This window comes from Bombyx mandarina, chromosome 20, assembly GCF_030267445.1.
Source record: "Bombyx mandarina strain Sakado chromosome 20, ASM3026744v2".
In the NCBI taxonomy this organism is placed as follows: domain Eukaryota; kingdom Metazoa; phylum Arthropoda; class Insecta; order Lepidoptera; family Bombycidae; genus Bombyx; species Bombyx mandarina.
Window position 1 is genome coordinate 6,266,330 of NC_143226.1, and position 19,043 is coordinate 6,285,372.

General features: G+C 44.3%; 1 protein-coding gene across 2 annotated transcripts in view; it reads left to right on the forward strand.

Moving 5' to 3' along the window:
- The window catches only part of LOC114248372 (myrosinase 1), a 34,023-nt gene extending 15,915 nt beyond the window's left edge, over nt 1-18,108 (forward strand). For both annotated transcript variants that reach the window (XM_028181588.2, XM_089735647.1), the window contains 10 exons: nt 1,903-2,050; nt 4,434-4,600; nt 5,121-5,381; nt 6,790-6,878; nt 7,674-7,821; nt 8,797-8,960; nt 9,956-10,105; nt 10,297-10,388; nt 11,569-11,695; nt 17,987-18,108. In XM_028181588.2, the coding sequence (XP_028037389.2) occupies nt 1,903-2,050; nt 4,434-4,600; nt 5,121-5,381; nt 6,790-6,878; nt 7,674-7,821; nt 8,797-8,960; nt 9,956-10,105; nt 10,297-10,388; nt 11,569-11,695; nt 17,987-18,082 (1,442 nt within the window). In that variant the 3' untranslated portion in view covers nt 18,083-18,108. The remainder of the gene's footprint in view (nt 1-1,902; nt 2,051-4,433; nt 4,601-5,120; nt 5,382-6,789; nt 6,879-7,673; nt 7,822-8,796; nt 8,961-9,955; nt 10,106-10,296; nt 10,389-11,568; nt 11,696-17,986) is intronic.
- The last annotated feature ends 935 nt before the right edge of the window (nt 18,109-19,043 follow it).

The window sequence follows — 19,043 nt, forward strand, 5'->3', positions numbered from 1 at the left end:
TGGTGACTGGTGCTTGTGGTGCCTAAAAGCACCGTTAATGGATCAGGAGGATCCGAAATGACGTGTTTGGGGCGACGTCGACTGCTTTCCATTCTTTCCGCAGGATCGAGAATGTAGTTACCGGCGGCCACGATGAGAGGGTTCTCGTGTCGTGCCGCTTTATCGAAGTGGCGCATCGACGCCGACTGCATATACTTACTGATGGACTCTAAGTCCAGGTCGTCACAGAAGTTGTGTACACAAGTGACTGTCAAACTGACCCGTCTCCAAGCTGCGATCTCTGACCTCGAGCTTACAAAGTTGTTGTCACGATGATGTCAAAATACCGAGTACAAGCTTGTATGCAGTTGGAACAGCGCCCCTAGCGGCAAATGTAGGCAAACGTTCCGACTCCATACAAATTTGAGTTAACTTTGAGTCCGGCCTCGCGTGGAGTACTGTTCCCATCTCTGGGCCGGGGCTCCCAAATACCAACTTCTTCCATTTGACTCCATACAGAGGAGGGCCGTTCGGCATCGAGGCTTGTGGAGAGTATTAAGCGGTAGGCAGCGGCTTGGCTCTGCCCCTCGCATTTCTGAAGTCCATGGGCGACGGTAACCACTCACCATCAGGTGGGCCGTATGCTCGTCTGCCTACAAAACAATAAAAAAACTTTTACGCTATCGAGAACGTTAAAAAACTCGCACTAAGCACACTTGATTTGTATTTTTAACACGCTTTCATTACATTGGTACGTTTGCTTGTATGTAACGAAATCTTTAAACTTCCACACGTATCAAGAACCGATGACTGTACAATTTTTGAAGTGAAAACTTCTTTAGAATCGTTGTGATTTCAAACCGGATGCAACGGAAAAAACGACAGGTAAGAGACACAAATACAAAAATGTGTAGGATGAAGCCAGCAAAGAATGAGACAGAAATATACAACATACTATTTAATACAGCGCCATCTGTGAGATTTTTTAATACTAACGTGTGTATGAAAGCTCTTGTAGTGAATTTTAATTTAGGATTATACGTGAAATTAAAATATCAATTCACAGAGGGCGCTACCTTACAATTATTTACTAATGACAACATTTTACATATACTTAAGACGTTTAGGATAATTGTATTTTAATTTTCGAAGGTTTCACTTCTACCACGTGTGAATTGCACACATTTTGTTTTTTTTTATTGCTTTTCTTATTGATAGATGAGATCATGACCTTCCCGGTGTCGAGAGGCTACCGGAGTCCACAGACAACAAAAAAACGAATTCCGCGAGTTCTAAGGCTCATTTTTACAGTACAACAACTGCCCCACCCTTCGAACCGAAGCAGATTACTGTTTCTCGACAGAAATAGGCAGGGCGGTGGTACCCACCCGTGCGGACTCACAAGATGTCTTACCACCAGTAATTACGCAAATTATAATTTAGCGGGTTTGATTTTTATTACACGATGTTATACCTTCACGCGCTAATGTCGAGAGATCATTAAAGTCGTAAAAATGATAAATGAGATAGTCTGGACATTCAAGTCGCAATATCTAAGTACTTATCACTGCCTCTCTTTCCGCTGTTAAATACAAAAGGCGGAGATATGTTTCGACCTAATGACCCAACCCAATGATATCTTTTAGAAAAACCAGTTAATGTAATTATTAAATGAAATAGGGAATTCCAAAGTTATTCCATTTACCGAGAGAAGTACAATCATTGAAATTTGTCACAAAATACATAACTCATATTTTTTTATAAACAGGTTGGTATGTTCGAATGACATTACTGACCTTCGGCAGTCAGATAAAATAATCACATTCAGATGAAAAAAAGAAACTTTTAAAATCTCGTGTGGATCTAAAATAAACATGTTCTTATCTGTCTTGCCATTCTCAATTCAACTGACTTAATTTACAGATAAATCAGAAAGCATTTGGGATACCTTCACACGAGAGCATGCAGACATAATATCTGATCGAAGCAATGGCGACGTCGCTTGTGACTCGTATCATCTTTGGAGGCGGGACATTGAAATGCTTGTAGAACTAGGCGTACACTTTTATAGGTAAATTATTATTTCATTCATTAATTGCTCGCAATCTAGGAAAATTTCGCACATTTGTAAGCCGCGAAAGGAAAATGGAAGGTTGTCCGGTCACCGTCCCTGTCAAACCCGTCGCTTGCGACTAAGGACTCGACGAATGAATTAACCCATAAACACAGCCCACTAAGTTTCTCGCTGGATCTTCTCAGTGGGTCGCGTTTCCGATCCGGTGGTATATTCCACGAAGCACTGCTCTTGCTAGGGCCATTGTTAGCAACACTCCCGGTTTCAGCCCCGTGAACTCACCTACACGTCAAAGAGAAGCTGAAATAGCCTTTTTTTTTTTTTTTTTATTGCTTAGATGGATGGACGAGCTCACAGCCCACCTGGTCTTAAGTGGTTACTGGAGCCCATCTACAATGTAAATGCGCCACCCACCTTGAGATATAAGTTCTAAGGTCTCAGTATAGTTACAACGGCTGCCCCACCCTTCAAACCGAAACGCATTACTGCTTCACGGCAGAAATAGGCGGGGTGGTGGTACCCACCCGCGCGGACTCACAAGAGGTCCTACCACCAGTAAAGTAGTATTTTTTTGTTGTCGTTGTTAATGCACTGTCGATTGCATCTATAACTGAGGTGATATCTGCCATGAACTTTTGTCAATTTGTCAATGTTTTGTATTGATTATCACTTTGTTGGTGCAACTTAATAAATAAATAGCTAGGACTTCTATAAATGATTCATTGCGATAAATAAGCAAGAAGATATTAATGATATAATGTGTTATTATTGTAATATTAGTAATAAGGAAGTAAGCTTTTTTTTTATCCTTCAAGCTCTATCAACCCGAGTTGATTGCACGCGACGAAACAATCAGACCTCTTGCGTTTTGAATATAGACATTAAACATTAATTTATCGGTAATATAAACATTATGAATATAAACATTAAACATTACTTTACTGGTAGGACCTCTTGTGAGTCCGCGCGGGTAGGTACCACCGCCCTGACTATTTCTGCCGTGAAGTAGTAATGCGTTTCGGTTTGAAGGGTAGGGCAGCCGTTGTAACTATACTGAGATGTTAGAACTTATATCTCAAGGTGTGTGGCGCATTTACGTTGTAGATGTCTATGGGCTCCAGTAACCACTTAACATCAGGTGGGCTGTGAGCTCGTCCACTCAGCTAAGCAATAAAAATACTTGAGAGATTAAAAAACCGCTATATTCACCGATATAAAAATTTAATCAATTTTAATTAAGGAATATACGAAATTCATTGCGCCGTTCGCCGGTATTCAATTGGTAATCTATATATTTAAAAAAAATTAAGAACTGAGGGGCGAGCACATAACACTATCGAAAAAGTATTCGTATCGCTATCGAGAAATGCATAGGATTTAAACAGCACCCCTTTTTTTTTAACGCTGGGGTATTCATTTACGGATACCCGGTCCGGGGGGATAACGAACCGGGTTATGTCCGACTCCGGCGCCTCCTGAGAGGAATAGGGGGACGAGGAGGGCCAAGGTCCTCCACCTCTCCGAATTCCTCGCAGGAGACTACGCCCTGAAAAAGCGCGCGAGGCGCTCGCCCCGCAAAACCAACTACCGACTAAACCCCATCGAGCTCCACCACACCGGCTACACCGGACCTATGGTACCACAGTGCGCGTGGAAAGTCCGCCTATAGGCTTAAATAGCGTCCCTGCCATCCGTGAAAACAATTAATTTCAGCAGCAATGGAACGTGACATGTTCTCGAAACTCAAAACTTATACTTTTTTTTATGATTGAGGGTTTACTGGTGATCCTGAGGCCTTTCCAGTTTCACAAGGACAGGTGAGCGAGCAAGGGCTCAGCCAGAAGGGGCGGGATTTGCTAACAGCTATCCGAGTGCCTCCAAGGGAGACCTAACAACTCAAGAGTAGCTGCTTCGCGAATGAATATACTGCTGGATCGGAATTGCGACCCGCTGAAAAGATCCGGCGAGAAACTCAACGGGCTGGTGCTTAGGTTAGGTTGCACGTTGAGGCCTTTGCCGAGTTCGACAAATACGGTCTAGTGTAATGATCCGTTCTCGTATCGAAGACTCGATCATTTACATTACAAATTCAATAGATTTTCGTGCTTGACGTACCGGATTAAGTAGGGTAACATATACTTGGCAATGACCAGTTACTACTAGGAGTTCGCGGCTTCCATCACCCAAATATCCACATAAAAATGATAGTAGTGTACTTGCTTATGGAGAATTTGACGTTTAGGTGTACATCACCCTAATCCACAACTGCGCGAAATACTCTAACTAGCAAAACAGTTGCAAAGTCCTTTCGTCCACCCGTCAGAAGAAACAAGATAATCGACTTCACATAGAAACTATATTATCTGCTCCCTATTTTCAGGTTCTCAATATCCTGGCCACGAGTTCTGCCCACCGGTTTTCCAAACTACATCAGTGAAGATGGAGTTAAATATTATAATACTTTGATAAATGCGTTGTTGAAAAACGGAATAGAGCCCTTGGTCACTTTGTACCATTGGGACCTTCCACAGAGACTTCAGGACTTGGGTAAGTAGATTTGGTATTAAGTCTTATTGATTTCTCAATTGATTTGTAAGATTGTTTTTATAACAAACCACACTTAGAAACAAGTGAAGTATTTCATGGTAGTTTGTATTTACTTATTGCTTAGATGGGTATGCCACACTCACGAGCCACATGGTGTTTTGTGGTTACCGGAGGCCGGAGCTTATATACACTAACAACCTAAATATCGCCAGCGTCCATGGACAACGGAAATACGGCCACCTACCTCGAGACGCGACGCAACGAGACGCCTTTCTGCCGTGAAGCAGCAATGCGTTTCGGTTTGAAGGGTGGGGCAGCCGTTGTAACTATACTTGAGAACTTAGAACTTATATCTCAAGGTGGGTGGCGCATTTACGTCGTAGATGTCTATGGGCTCCAGTTAACTACTTAACACCAGGTGGGCGGTGAGCTCGTCCACCCACCCATCTAAGCAATAAAAAAAAGATGTAGACACAATAAGCCGTTCTGTCTCTTTTCATTGAAACTTCTCATGACACAGGCGGCTGGACGAATCCTCACATCGCAGAATGGTTCGAAAATTACGCCAGAACAGCCTTCGAGTTATTTGGCGACAGAGTGAAGACTTGGATCACGATTAACGAGCCCTTCGTCGTTTGCGACATGGCGTACAACACTGGTCTGGTGGCTCCTGGGATCATTGATCCTGAAATTGCACCATATCTGTGCAATAAATATACGTTGATGGCCCACGCGAGAGCCTGGAGACTTTACGATAAGGAGTTCAGACATAAATATCATGGTGAGTTAGCAGTAATGCATTTCGGTTTGAAGGGTCAGGCAGCCGTTGTACTGTAAAAACTGAGACCTTAGAACTTATATCTCAAGGTAGGTGGTAGCATTTATTTTGTAGACTAGCCGATCCGGCAGACTTCGTAGTGCCTCAATCGATAAATAAAAGACCTAAGCTCTTGTATAAAATAAACTTTAAACTAATAAAAGGAATCCGTCCGACGGGGGACATATCAAAGGAAAAACAAAATTGATAATTTTATTTAATTCCGAGCATTTTCACATTTATTTACCTTTTAAACCTTCTCTGGACTTCCGCAAATAATTCAAGACCAAAATTAGCCAAATCGGTCCAGCCGTTCTCGAGTTTTAGCGAGACTAACGCACAGCAATTCATTTTTATATATAGGTATAGATGTCTATGGGCTCCGGTAACCTCTTAACACCAAGTGGGTCGTAAGCTCGTCCACCGACCTAAGCAATATAGAAAATTTCTTTTTTTGCTGCAGACAATCGGTGGAGATCAACCTTGTATCAAGTACTCTTCGGAGACCTCATAATGTGAATGCTTACTTTGAGACATGAGGATGGATTTATTTTACCGTTATAGACAGATTAGGAAACGTCCCACCTGTGCATGATTACTGTCGCCCGTGGACATCAGCAATGCTAGAGTCATAGCCAAGCCGTTGCCTACCGCGGAGTATTCTCCGCAATGCTCGTTTAAAGAAATACATGTATTAGCGCTCAGAAGTTCATTTCAAAGCCGAATGGTGTGTGGCAAGATCTCTGGAAATGTACTGTGGAGGGTAGTGGTCCTATGTAGTTCCGATCCACTGTGCTTTTAGGTACCTCAAGCACCGGTCATCGTTCTCGTCGAACCCGTCGCTTGCGACGAAGGGCTCGACGAGTAAATTAACCCACAGTTTCTAGCCGGATCTTCTCAGTGGGTCGCGTTTCCGATCCGGTGGTAGATTCTGCGAAGTACGGCTCTGGCTAGGGTTCGTGTTAGCACCGTCATCAGGTTTGAGTCCCGTGAGCTCACCTACTAGTTAAGGTTACGCTGATATAGCCTCTCAAGGCTCTCAGCTTAGGAAGGATAAAAAAATTAGTTCCCAAAGCACTAACCATTAAATACACGGTTAAAATCAAAACTTATCTGCTATTTTGCTGCTTTATCCTAATTAGATTGTTCATTACGAAATCTCAACTTTACAGAACATCTTTTATTCATTATCTTTAGAGCGTACTTGTTACATATAGCAGCTGTTATTAGTTAGGAAAAAGATAATTTGTTTCACTGTTAATTCCTGTTACTATTTCTGAAATAATGATTTGTTTCACAGTTAGGTAATTCTTTTGGGATTTTTTTACAAATCTACCCAATAATAATAGCTATTTTACCACCCAAATTGCAGGTCAAATCTCCATCGCGAACCAATTGTTTTGGTTTCAGCCTCTTACTGATGAAGATAAAGAAGTCACTGAACTAGCATTAGAAAATTGTGTAAGTACATTTAAATTGGGTAAGACAATATAGCCATACCGATGAAGAGTCAATTTTATTTGGTCACTCATTAATTATTCATGTTTTTGTGAATTCTGGTTTTTTTTTATTGCTTAGATGGGTGGACGAGCTCACAGCCCAATGTTGTTAAGTGGTTACTGGAGCCCATAGACATCTACAACGTAAATGCCGCCACCCACCTTGAGATATGGGTTCTAAGGTCTCAGTATAATTACGACGACTGGCCCACCCTTCAAACTGAAAGGCATTACTGCTTCACGGCAGAGATAGGCAGGGTGGTGGTACCTACCTGTGCGGACTCACAAGCGGTCCCACCACAACTAAAATCGTTCTTTCGCAGCTGTATATGTTATATGACCCAATTCGGGTTAAGCGTAAACGCCACTTATAAATACCATTTTGTAGTAATTTTCACAATTTTTTCCGTGTAATTTTAATATTTTTACAAGTGGTACAAGTTTCAGATATGTATTCAACATATCTCTTCTATAATAGATTATTACAGCATTAGTTCGGTAAGTATAAAGTTGATGGAGCTTAATACATAAATAAATCCCTTCGCTTGAATACATCAAAGCTCGAGGGTATTGAAATACAAAAATCAGAATCATCGGTAATATAATTGCGAATAATCGTGTATTCACGCGTAAAAACAAGATCAGGGGCAATAGCTCCACAAGACGCTGAAGTAAATGACGCACCATGAGCAGAGAAAAAGCATAATCATCAGTGAAAAGACACGCAAATAAAAGTAACCTTTCATTATATTTTCAGGTCGGTCGGTACTCCCACCCAATTTACTCTAAGAAAGGTGGATGGCCGCCGAGCATAGAGAAAACTATCCATGACAATAGTCGAAGACAAGGGTACCTGAAGTCAAATCTACCCGTTCTGACTAAGCAAGAGATTGAGTACATCAAGGGTAAGATATTGTTAATTGCGAGCCCTGAAAAGCGTCCGGCTACAGCGTTTCTTGTAGACATATGCGATACTAAAGGAATTTCTACTCTGCCACCGATCAGGAAGCCAAAATCGAAACCATTTATTTAAGTAGGCCTTCACAGACTCTTACAAACGGTCATGCTTTACCACTGAACCGAAATGCGGTCTTCATCATCATCAGCCTGCGGCAGACCAATGCAGTGGCCAATGCGGTCTTATCACTGAAGAATTGACAAAAAACCGTGTGCCTAAATCAATAATTAAACGAAACCCGGCCGTGGTCCGCTGTGGCTAACGCTAAATATGCATACATTTAGCAACGTTGATTTGTTAAGACTATAATATGCGCGCTATTTGTCGAGTGTTGATGGTTTAGTAACAGCCTTCCCTAAAATGCCAACAACAAATGCTCTAAGTTTCAACAAAATGGGTTAAAGGGTCTAGGAACGTATAGACCAGAATTATAAGAAGCATCATTTTTATTGGCGTAGACGTAGATGTTAAAATAGTACATAAAAATGTAAGCTTGATTAATGGTGGTAGGGCATCTTGTGAAACCGGCTAAGTTCCACCACTGTGTCTATTTCTGCCGTGAGGCATAATTGCGTTTTGGTTTGATGGGTGGGGTAGCCATTGTACTGTAAAACTGAGGCACGTATAAGAATTTCGCGACTAGGGCCAAAATTTTCTTCAGTTTTTATACAAGCGTAGCATGCGTCATCTGGCTGAGCCCTTTGCTCCTGGTAAAACTGGAAAGACCTCCGAGCCACCAGTACTTATTCCCTCATTAAAAAATCACGCATCTTTTATAATAAGTGGATAACATAACGAAATCGGTGCAGAATGCAGTTATAGAAAAAGGCCTAAGCTTGAAATCTGCATCTTCAAGGCTCAATTAGAAAGGACAGCTAAACATAATTTCGGGTTTGCAAAATAAGTATTTGCTATTTTACAGGTACCTACGACTTTTTTGGACTGAATCACTACACAAGTCGCTTGGTACGAAAAGCAGAGTCTGGCGAGAAGCTGAGTCCCTGGCCCATAGGGGATGCTCCTGATTTCGATGCTCGTCTTCTAGTTTCGCCGCACTGGCCCAAGACTTCATCTTCTTGGTTTTTTGTTAGTTTGATACTTACGCTTAAAAGTAGTGCATTTTTTCTGAGGCTTAATGAGAGTATTCGATTGCCAATGAGCCTCATGATCTCTCAACCAATCTACTGATGAACTGGATAGTGAAAATCCTCGGCTTAAGTCAAGAAATCCAAGTTACGACTAATATTTCAAACCGAATAGTACAATGACTTCGAAGCAATCGTCTTTGATAGCAAATCTCAGTGTAGACTTCTGCGAGTCGTTTGCTTTCCAGGTACACCTATCGGATACGACTGGCAACTTGTTCTCTTGTGTAATGTCTTCAACCATGTTTTAACATTAGTAGCGGAATATACATCCATTTTGTGTGAATCAATGCGAATTCTAAATTCAAGGACACAACTGCCCTACCAAATTATAGTCAGTGTCATTTCGATTTGATAATTCTAATGATACACCGTACCTGTAAAGCTATTCATTGATCTATTTATTTATTTGATACCCAATTAAAATAATAGCGGAATCTAGAATAAAAACTTGATAAGATAAGATTGCTTAATATACTTAAATCAACTTTACGGCTTAATCTCGCCTTTACTATCTTTCGTTTTGTAATTTCTCACGTTTTGAATAGTTTACAGCTTTCATGGTCACGTGGGACTAAAGTGTTATTCATTTATATATTTTGTATGTATCGTCTATTTTCTTTTTTGAAAGCTAATAGCATCTTGAGGTCAGCCAGTACATTTGATATAGTTTTCACTTTCACGATAAGAGGATCCTGAGGTCTTAAATAAGCGCCAACTATCTTCTCTATTCAAGTTAGGATGTTTTTATTTTATTTCAATAGGCTTCCCCACTGTACCTATAATTAACCAGCTTTCTTCGGCTAGTGTATTTGTAGGTACTTCGTCAATTCTTATAACGTACATGCTGGACCACTGTCCAGAGCCAAATTCTAGGCTTCTTTTCTTCTTATTTTTTCATAATTCAGTTCTTCGTAAATACTTTTCGGTTGATAGGTCAACCCACCAGGGATAAGAAAACTGCTGCAGTGGTTGAAGAAAAATTACGGCGATCTTACAGTTTTAGTAACGGAAAACGGATTTCCGAATCTTGGTGGCGTGGAGGATGTTGACCGAATAAACTATTACAGAGATAATATGCATGAGGTATGAGTCATTTACACTAAACACATTAATATACAATTCCAAAGGGACTTTACCTGATTGATTGGAAGCAGAAGGAGACTTCCACAAATCGGAACAGACTTGTCGCTACGAGGTTCGGAAGCGACCAGGCGTGGCGGGAGAAGCTCAACTTCTACGATTACATCATTAACACGTCTTTTTTGGTGTTCCAGATTCTCCTGGCTATCAAAAAAGACAAAATCAACGTAACCGCATACACGGCTTGGACGCTGATGGACAACTACGAATGGATGGATGGATACAAGTGAGGACTTATAGTAGTTGGTATTGTGAACGAGATCCCAATAACATACCTTGAAACAAGGGAGCAAAGTCTCGATTTGAATGTCAGTGACTACAAGCGGTGCTTAAAATTTCTTCGAAAAATCGGCATGGCACTATAGCTCTCTTATCGTACCGCCGCTCAAATTACCAACCTAAACGACGGGGCAACAGAAAACCGCCATTATTCTAAACACACCCTATCGGATCTGCACGTACCACCCTCGGTGCTTTTAGGCTCTCCAAGTACCGGGCACCATTCTAATTGGACATGTCGAATGGGATGAAGAGTTCGATGTGCAACCTAGCCCACTGACACAGCCCACTGAATTTATCCAGTAGTAAATTCAGGGAAGCTCTACTCTTGTTAAGGCTAATGTTAGCAAATCCTTCCATATTCAGCTCACCTACCAAACCTACCTACGCGCGTAGTATAATATCCCCTTCAGCGATCAGGTAGGGGAAAAAAATGCCGAACCTAAATATATCAGTGCTCTGTCAAATCTCTGTCAGCAATATGGATACGTGCGTGGTTATAGAGAAACTAGATCTAATTTTAAGATTATATTAAAAGAAATGTAGCAGATACGTTACCAACATTAGCAAATTTATGTGGCCTATTTATAATGCACCACCAGCCATCATTCCTGTTAATGTAAATAATGCTAATCATGCAAGCCGTATTTTAAAATGCTACTTAATTATAGGTTGATTTCTAACTCGCAAATGCGCCAAATAGAATTCATTCGCGTCAAAATGTACAAAATTGTGCTTATCAACGTATGGGCCACTTACATTATATTACTTTTTGCAAACATAGCATACAATGCAGGTAGTGGTTAGATGTGATCAGCGCAGGATTGTGACTTTAGTTGGAGATGAATAAGGTACCCGATGGCATTTTACATACACCTAATACCTAATGTGCATGTAAAATTTGGTAATCGGTTGAGTGTTTAAGATCTGAAAGCTTAAACAAACAGTCTTATCGCCTTCATAATATTAGTAGGGTTTAAAAAAGCTCGAACTATTGATCTGTAGAAAGTGGAAATGATGGAAACCCAGTGTTGGACCTCCGATCCTGATTTCTTGAAATATCTGTTTATTTCAAATTTCCTCAGTACCATTAATATAGGGGAAGTTAAAAACCTTAACGTTTTCAGGTCTAAGTTCGGTCTCTACCACGTGGACTTTACGTCTCCACAACGAACCCGTACACCGAAAGCTTCAGCGGAATACTATAAAAGCGTAATAAAAGCACACTCACTGAAGGTTCCTCACATTATAAGAGTAAGATTTTTTCATTTATTCCAAAAAAAACCTGATCTACAGTGGAGAGATATAAGTTCTAATGTCTCAAGTCTAGTTACAACGGCTGCCTCACCCTTCAAACCGAAACGCATTACTGCTTCACGGCAGAAATATGGAGGGTGGTGGTACCTACCCGCGCGGACTCTCAAGAGGTCCTACCACCAGTAATTACGTAAATTATAATTTTTTGCGGGTTTGATTTTTATTACACGATGTTATTCCTTCACCGTGGAAGTCAATCGTGAACATTTGCTGAGTACGTATTTCCTTAGAAAAATTGGTACCCGCCTGAGATTCGAACACCGGTGCATGGCTCAACACGAATGCACCGGACGTCTTATCCTTTAGGCCACGAAAACTTCAAGAGCTTAAAAACTACTGGGCGGATCTTGATTAATGGGATCACTGGAAGATCCTACAGCTTTCAAATAAAAAAATCATTAAAATCAGTGCACCTAGACAAAAGTTGTAAAGTAAGAGGAATAAAAATTACAGTGGAAATGGTAAACTCCTCTCTTTTTTTAAATCGGTTATAGCAATATTGAAAAATATAGAAATACACATTGTTACGCGCTGTTCCACCAAAGTACAAGTTAACACTGTATTCAACACTTAGAATACTTAAAACACTTTAAAATTCTCAATTCGCTTCTTCCGATTCGCTTCAGGTGATCCGGTCGCTGGTTCGCTTCGAGTAGTTCCGATTAGTAACTGACTGCGTGCCATCTCTCCAACGCTTTTATAGACGAGACGAAATCCCTAGAATCGTCGAGAATATTCCACAAAAGTCTAGTATTATGTGTTTCCGCTATCTGACAATAGATGGCGTTGTACTTCTCGAGCGTTCTAGATACGACTAGATCCTTCGATATTCGTTCGACTATTCGACGATAGATGGCGTTACTCTTACCGGCGTAACAATATTATAAATAGCCCTCAGATGCTATGAATTTTAATAGAAATTTTCGGGAGAAACCGTCGGAAGAATGTGACAATACTTCAAAACCGATTTCACTGTAATTTCATTCCGATAGAGGCACCCGTCACGTGCGGACGTGCCCATCGACCATTCGATCGCCCGGCCTTTGTTCGCCCGGCTTTTGTTAGCCTGGCCATTGTTCGCGCGGCCTGTGTTCGTGGTACATCTGCCGATCAAGTGTTTTTTCTGGAAGTTTTTATTTGTTTTGTTTCTTTTTGTTATTTCTGTGTTCGTGGTACATCTGCCGACAAACTGTTCACCTGGAAGTGCTTATTTGTTTTGTTTCTTTTTGTTATTCCTGTTTTGTTGTGTTTTTTCTTTGTCCTGTAGTAATCGCGCCGCGTCGCCACCTGTGTTCAATAGAACCGCTCAGTTCCGAGAAGTTGGGGCCTCGCCGCAAGGCGAGTGTATTCAAAGTCCCGGGGCAGCCCCACCTGGGCACGAATCCATAATGGACGCTGTATTCGCGGAATTTCTCCGGCTTCGCGACCCAAAGCTTACTTCCGAGTTTCTGGCCTTCAAGGCCGATCACACAGCAAGCCCTCTCGTGGACTCCGCCGAGCTCGCTGCTCCTGCGTCGCCTGTACCTGCGTGCAAAGCTTCTGCATCGAGCACCGCAGCCTCCGTCGTGCCTGCCGTTCCCGCGTCGCCTATACTGGCGAGTAAAACTGCTGCGTCGTCCGCCGTGGTTACCATTCCAGCTGTGCGATCATCCGCGGCCTCCGTCGCGCCTTCCAAAACACCTGCTCGTAGGTCACCTGCGCCCGCCTCCTCGTCCTCCGACTCTGACTCGAAGATGGAGGTCGACCTCGCCCCCGCCTCATCGACGGATGGATTTACCGTGGTACAAAAGGGTAAGAAGCGTGCCGCGGAGTCTCGAGCTCCCGCGGCCGCTAAAATTAGCAAAGCCGCGAACGCGTCGCGCCCCCGCCCCCAGACTCCCGTTGCGCCTCCAGCCCGTGCCACTCCGTCGCCGCGTCCGGTGGCACAAAATAAAACCCAGACCCCTCCCCCGGTAATCCTTCAAGAGAAGGCAGCTTGGGATCGAGTTTCCCTGGCCCTTAAGGCCAAAAATATCAATTTCACGAATGCCCGTAACCTCGCGAACGGCATCCAAATAAAGGTGCATTCATCTGATGACCATAGGGCCCTCACCTCTTACCTCCGTAAGGAGCGTATAAGCTTCCACACTTATACGCTTCAGGAGGAGCGCGAACTCCGCGTTGTAATACACGGAATCCCTAAAGAGTTAGATGTAGAGCTCGTAAAAGCCGACCTGTTAGAACAAGGCCTACCAGTGAATTCTGTGCACCGTATGCACACCGGTCGCGGTAGGGAGCCATATAATATGGTTCTAGTCGCTCTCCAGCCTACCCCCGAGGGTAAGAAAATCTTTAACACACAGACCGTCTGTAGGCTCTCTGGTATCGCTGTCGAAGCCCCCCATAAAAAAGGCACTCCTAGCCAGTGCCATAACTGTCAATTGTACGGGCACTCTTCCCGTAACTGTCACGCGCGCCCCCGATGCGTCAAATGTTTAGGTGATCACGCCACGGCCCTATGCACTCGCGATCAAAAAACCGCGACGGAACCGCCTAGCTGCGTCCTGTGTCGAACACAGGGTCACCCCGCAAATTACCGCGGATGCCCCCGAGCCCCGAAAATAAATCGCCGCGTCGCCCGCCAAAACCGCCTCCGAGCTTCCGGCCCAGACATCAAAGCCTCGGCACCCTCTGCGTCGCAGGCTAAGCCAGCGTTCGTTCCGGCGGCGGTGCCCAGTGTCTCGGCCTGGGCGAAACCGCTGCCGTACACGAACACGGCTACAACTCCCTCCTCCGCGATTCGTCCCGCCCCCGCGACTCGTCCCTCTCCCGCGACTTGCCCTCCGACCGCGTCCGAAAATCTCGCCTTAGCGATCGACTTCTTTCAGTCGATCAACTTTGAGCGCGTTAACGCTTTGGGCGACGCCATTCGCGCTGCCTCCACTGCACAACACTTTATCGCCGTTGTGCAGGAATACGCCGACGTATACGCGTCATTAAATACGTACGTCCTCCCCTCACTCCGCCGGTAATCAATGGCGTATATAAGTAGAATAAAGCCCCTATCCGTAACGATAGGATTTTTTAACGCTTACGGTCTCGCAAATCAACGTGATCAGGTTTCTGACTTTTTGCGTGACCATCAAATTGATATCTTTTTAGTGCAGGAGACCCTACTTAAGCCCGCGCGCCGTGACCCTAAAATCGCGAACTATAACATGGTCAGGAACGACAGACTCTCTGCCCGTGGTGGTGGTACCGTCATTTACTATAGAAGAGCCCTGCATTGCGTCCCGCTCGATCCTCCCGCGCTCGCTAATATCGAAGCATCAGTGTGCCGAATCTCACTGACGGGACACGCGCCGATCGTTATCGCGTCCGTTTATCTTCCACCGGATAAGATCGTTCTAAGCAATAATATCGAGGCGCTGCTCGGTATGGGGAGCTCTGTCATTCTGGCGGGCGACCTAGATTGTAAACACATCAGGTGGAACTCACACACCACAACCCCGAATGGCAGGCGGCTTGACGCGTTAGTCGATGATCTCGCCTTCGATATCGTCGCTCCGCTAACCCCGACTCACTACCTACTAAATATCGCGCATCGCCCGGATATACTCGACATAGCGTTATTAAAAAACGTAACTCTGCGCTTACACTCGATCGAAGTAGTTTCAGAGTTAGATTCAGACCACCGTCCCGTCGTTATGAAACTCGGTCGCGCTCCCGATTCCGTTCCCGTCACGAGGACTGTGGTGGATTGGCACACGCTGGGCATCAGTCTGGCTGAATCTGATCCACCATTGCTCCCGTTTAACCCGGACTCTACCCCGTCTCCTCAGGATACCGCTGAAGCCATAGACATCTTAACGTCACACATCACCTCGACATTAGATAGGTCATCGAAACAAGTTGTAGCGGAGGACTTCCTTCACCGCTTCAAATTGTCCGACGATATTAGGGAACTCCTTAGAGCTAGGAACGCCTCGATACGCGCCTACGATAGGTATCCTACCGCGGAAAATCGTATTCGAATGCGTGCCCTACAACGCGACGTAAAGTCTCGCATCACCGAAGTCCGAGATGCCAGATGGTCTGATTTCTTAGAAGGACTCGCGCCCTCCCAAAGGTCTTACTACCGCTTAGCTCGTACTCTCAAATCGGATACGGTAGTAACTATGCCCCCCCTCGTAGGAACCTCAGGCCGACTCGCGGCGTTCGATGATGACGAAAAAGCAGAGCTGCTGGCCGATACATTGCAAACCCAGTGCACGCCCAGCACTCAATCCGTGGACCCTGTTCATGTAGAATTAGTAGACAGTGAGGTAGAACGCAGAGTCTCCTTGCCACCCTCGGATGCGTTACCACCCGTCACCCCGATGGAAGTTAAAGACTTGATCAAAGACCTACGTCCTCGCAAGGCTCCCGGTTCCGACGATATATCCAACCGCGTTATTAAACTTCTACCCGTCCAACTCATCGTGATGTTGGCATCTATTTTCAATGCCGCTATGGCGAACTGTATCTTTCCCGCGGTGTGGAAAGAAGCGGACGTTATCGGCATACATAAACCCGGTAAACCAAAAAATCATCCGACGAGCTACCGCCCGATTAGCCTCCTCATGTCTCTAGGCAAACTGTATGAGCGTCTGCTCTACAAACGCCTCAGAGACTTCGTCTCATCCAAGGGCATTCTCATCGATGAACAATTCGGATTCCGTACAAATCACTCATGCGTTCAACAGGTGCACCGCCTCACGGAGCACATTCTTGTGGGGCTTAATCGACCAAAACCGTTATACACGGGAGCTCTCTTCTTCGACGTCGCAAAGGCGTTCGAGAAAGTCTGGCACAACGGTTTGATTTTCAAACTATTCAACATGGGCGTGCCGGATAGTCTCGTGCTCATCATATGGGACTTCTTGTCGAACCGCTCTTTTCGATATCGAGTCGAGGGAACCCGCTCCTCCCCACGATCTCTCACAGCTGGAGTCCCGCAAGGCTCTGTCCTCTCCCCCCTCCTATTTAGCTTATTCGTTAACGATATTCCCCGGTCGCCGCCGACTCATTTAGCTTTATTCGCCGACGACACGACTGTTTACTATTCCAGTAGAAACAAGTCCCTAATCGCGAAGAAGCTTCAGAGCGCAGCCCTAGCCCTAGGACAGTGGTTCCGAAAATGGCGCATAGACATCAACCCAGCGAAAAGTGCTGCGGTGCTATTTCAGAGGGGAAGCTCCACACGGATTTCCTCCCGGATTAGGAGGAGGAATCTCACACCCCCGATTACTCTCTTTAGACAACCCATACCCTGGGCCAGGAAGGTCAAGTACCTGGGCGTTACCCTGGATGCATCGATGACATTCCGCCCGCATATAAAATCAGTCCGTGACCGTGCCGCGTTTATTCTCGGTAGACTCTACCCCATGATCTGTAAGCGGAGTAAAATGTCCCTTCGGAACAAGGTGACACTTTACAAAACTTGCATAAGGCCCGTCATGACTTACGCGAGTGTGGTGTTCGCTCACGCGGCCCGCACACACATAGACACCCTCCAATCCCTACAGTCCCGCTTTTGCAGGTTAGCTGTCGGGGCTCCGTGGTTCGTGAGGAACGTTGACCTACACGACGACCTGGGCCTCGAATCAATTCGGAAATACATGAAGTCAGCGTCGGAACGATACTTCGATAAGGCTATGCGTCATGATAATCGCCTTATCGTTGCCGCCGCGGACTACTCCCCGAATCCTGATTATGCAGGAGCCAGTCACCGTCGACGCCCTAGACACGTCCTTACGGATCCATCAGATCCAATAACCTTTGCATTAGACGCCTTCAGCTCTAACACTAGGAGCAGGCTTAGGGACCTCGGTAACCGTACTCGTCGAACTCGACAAAGAGTTCGCCGTGCAACCTAACCCATGAATCAGCTCGCTGAGTTTCTCGCCGGATCTTCTCAGCGGGTCGCGATTCCGATCCGGTAGTAGATTCATTCGCGAAGCAGCTACTCTTGAGCTGTTAGGTCTCCTTCGGAGGCGCTCGGGTAGCTGTTAGCAAATCCCACCCCTCCTGGCTGAGCCTTTGCTCGCCCACGTGTCCTGGTGAAACTGGAAAGGCCTCCGGGCCACCAGTAATCTTTCAATCATAAAAAAAAAAAAAAACTGTAATTTTACCGGATTCCTTTAAATCCTTTTTCGGCCCCAATATTGGACAAACAATAAGACTATATAGTTTGATTTTTTTTTTCAGGTCAACAACCCGTCCAGCGGTTCTCGTCACCATGCATCTTCACTACTGCACACTACACTACTCTGTCTAATACTAGTTAACTTAGCATTTTATTAAAGTAATAAATAGTAACATAATAAAAATCATTTATTGGTAAATTAACCCACTTTCTCGCCGGATCTTCTCAGTGGAACGCGTTTCCGATCCGTTGGTAGATTCTGCGAAGCACTTGCTGAGGTTCATTTTTTTGGATGGGTAGACGAGCTCACAGCCCACCTGGTGTTAAGTGGTCACTGGAGCCCATAGACATCTACAATGTAAATGCACCACCAACTTTAAGACATAAGTTCTAAGGTCTCAGTACAGTTACAACGGCTGCCCCAACCTTCAAACCGAAACGCGTTACTGCTTCACGGCAGAAATAGGCAGGGTGCGGACTCACAAGAGGTCCTACCACCAGTTATGTTCATGTTAGCAACGTCATCAGGTTTGAGCCCCGTGAGCTCACCTACTAATTCGGCGAATAGGTAGGGGAAAAAAATACTCATTTCATAGTATGGTCTGGCAACGTCGCGCAATGTCGCCCGATGTCATCGGGGGCACTAGTCGCGAGACATTTGTCCAATTTGAATTATTTAAAAACAAAAAACACGCTTAATTAGCAAATAGTAGGTACATACAATAGTTATTAATTAGTTATTAATCTCAACTTTTTGTCCTGACGATACGGTTCGAATATTAGAATAAAGTTATAATAATATTGTATTGTCAACGGTCCATGATACGTGTTTTACCGCCCACGTTGAGATATGAGTTCTACGGTCTCAGTATAGCTACAACGGCTGCGCCACCCTTCAAACTAAAACGCATTACTGCTTCACGGCAGAAATAGGCAGGGTGCGGACTCACAAGAGGTCCTACCACCAGTAAAGTGAAAATTTTCATGAAATCTAACGTCTTTAAGTCGATTAAAATAACAACAGAATTACATGCAAAAAAACATACACCAAACGTACAAATATACATATAGAAAGAGAGAGATAAAGAGAGAGAGAGAAAGAGAGAACATACTTTATTG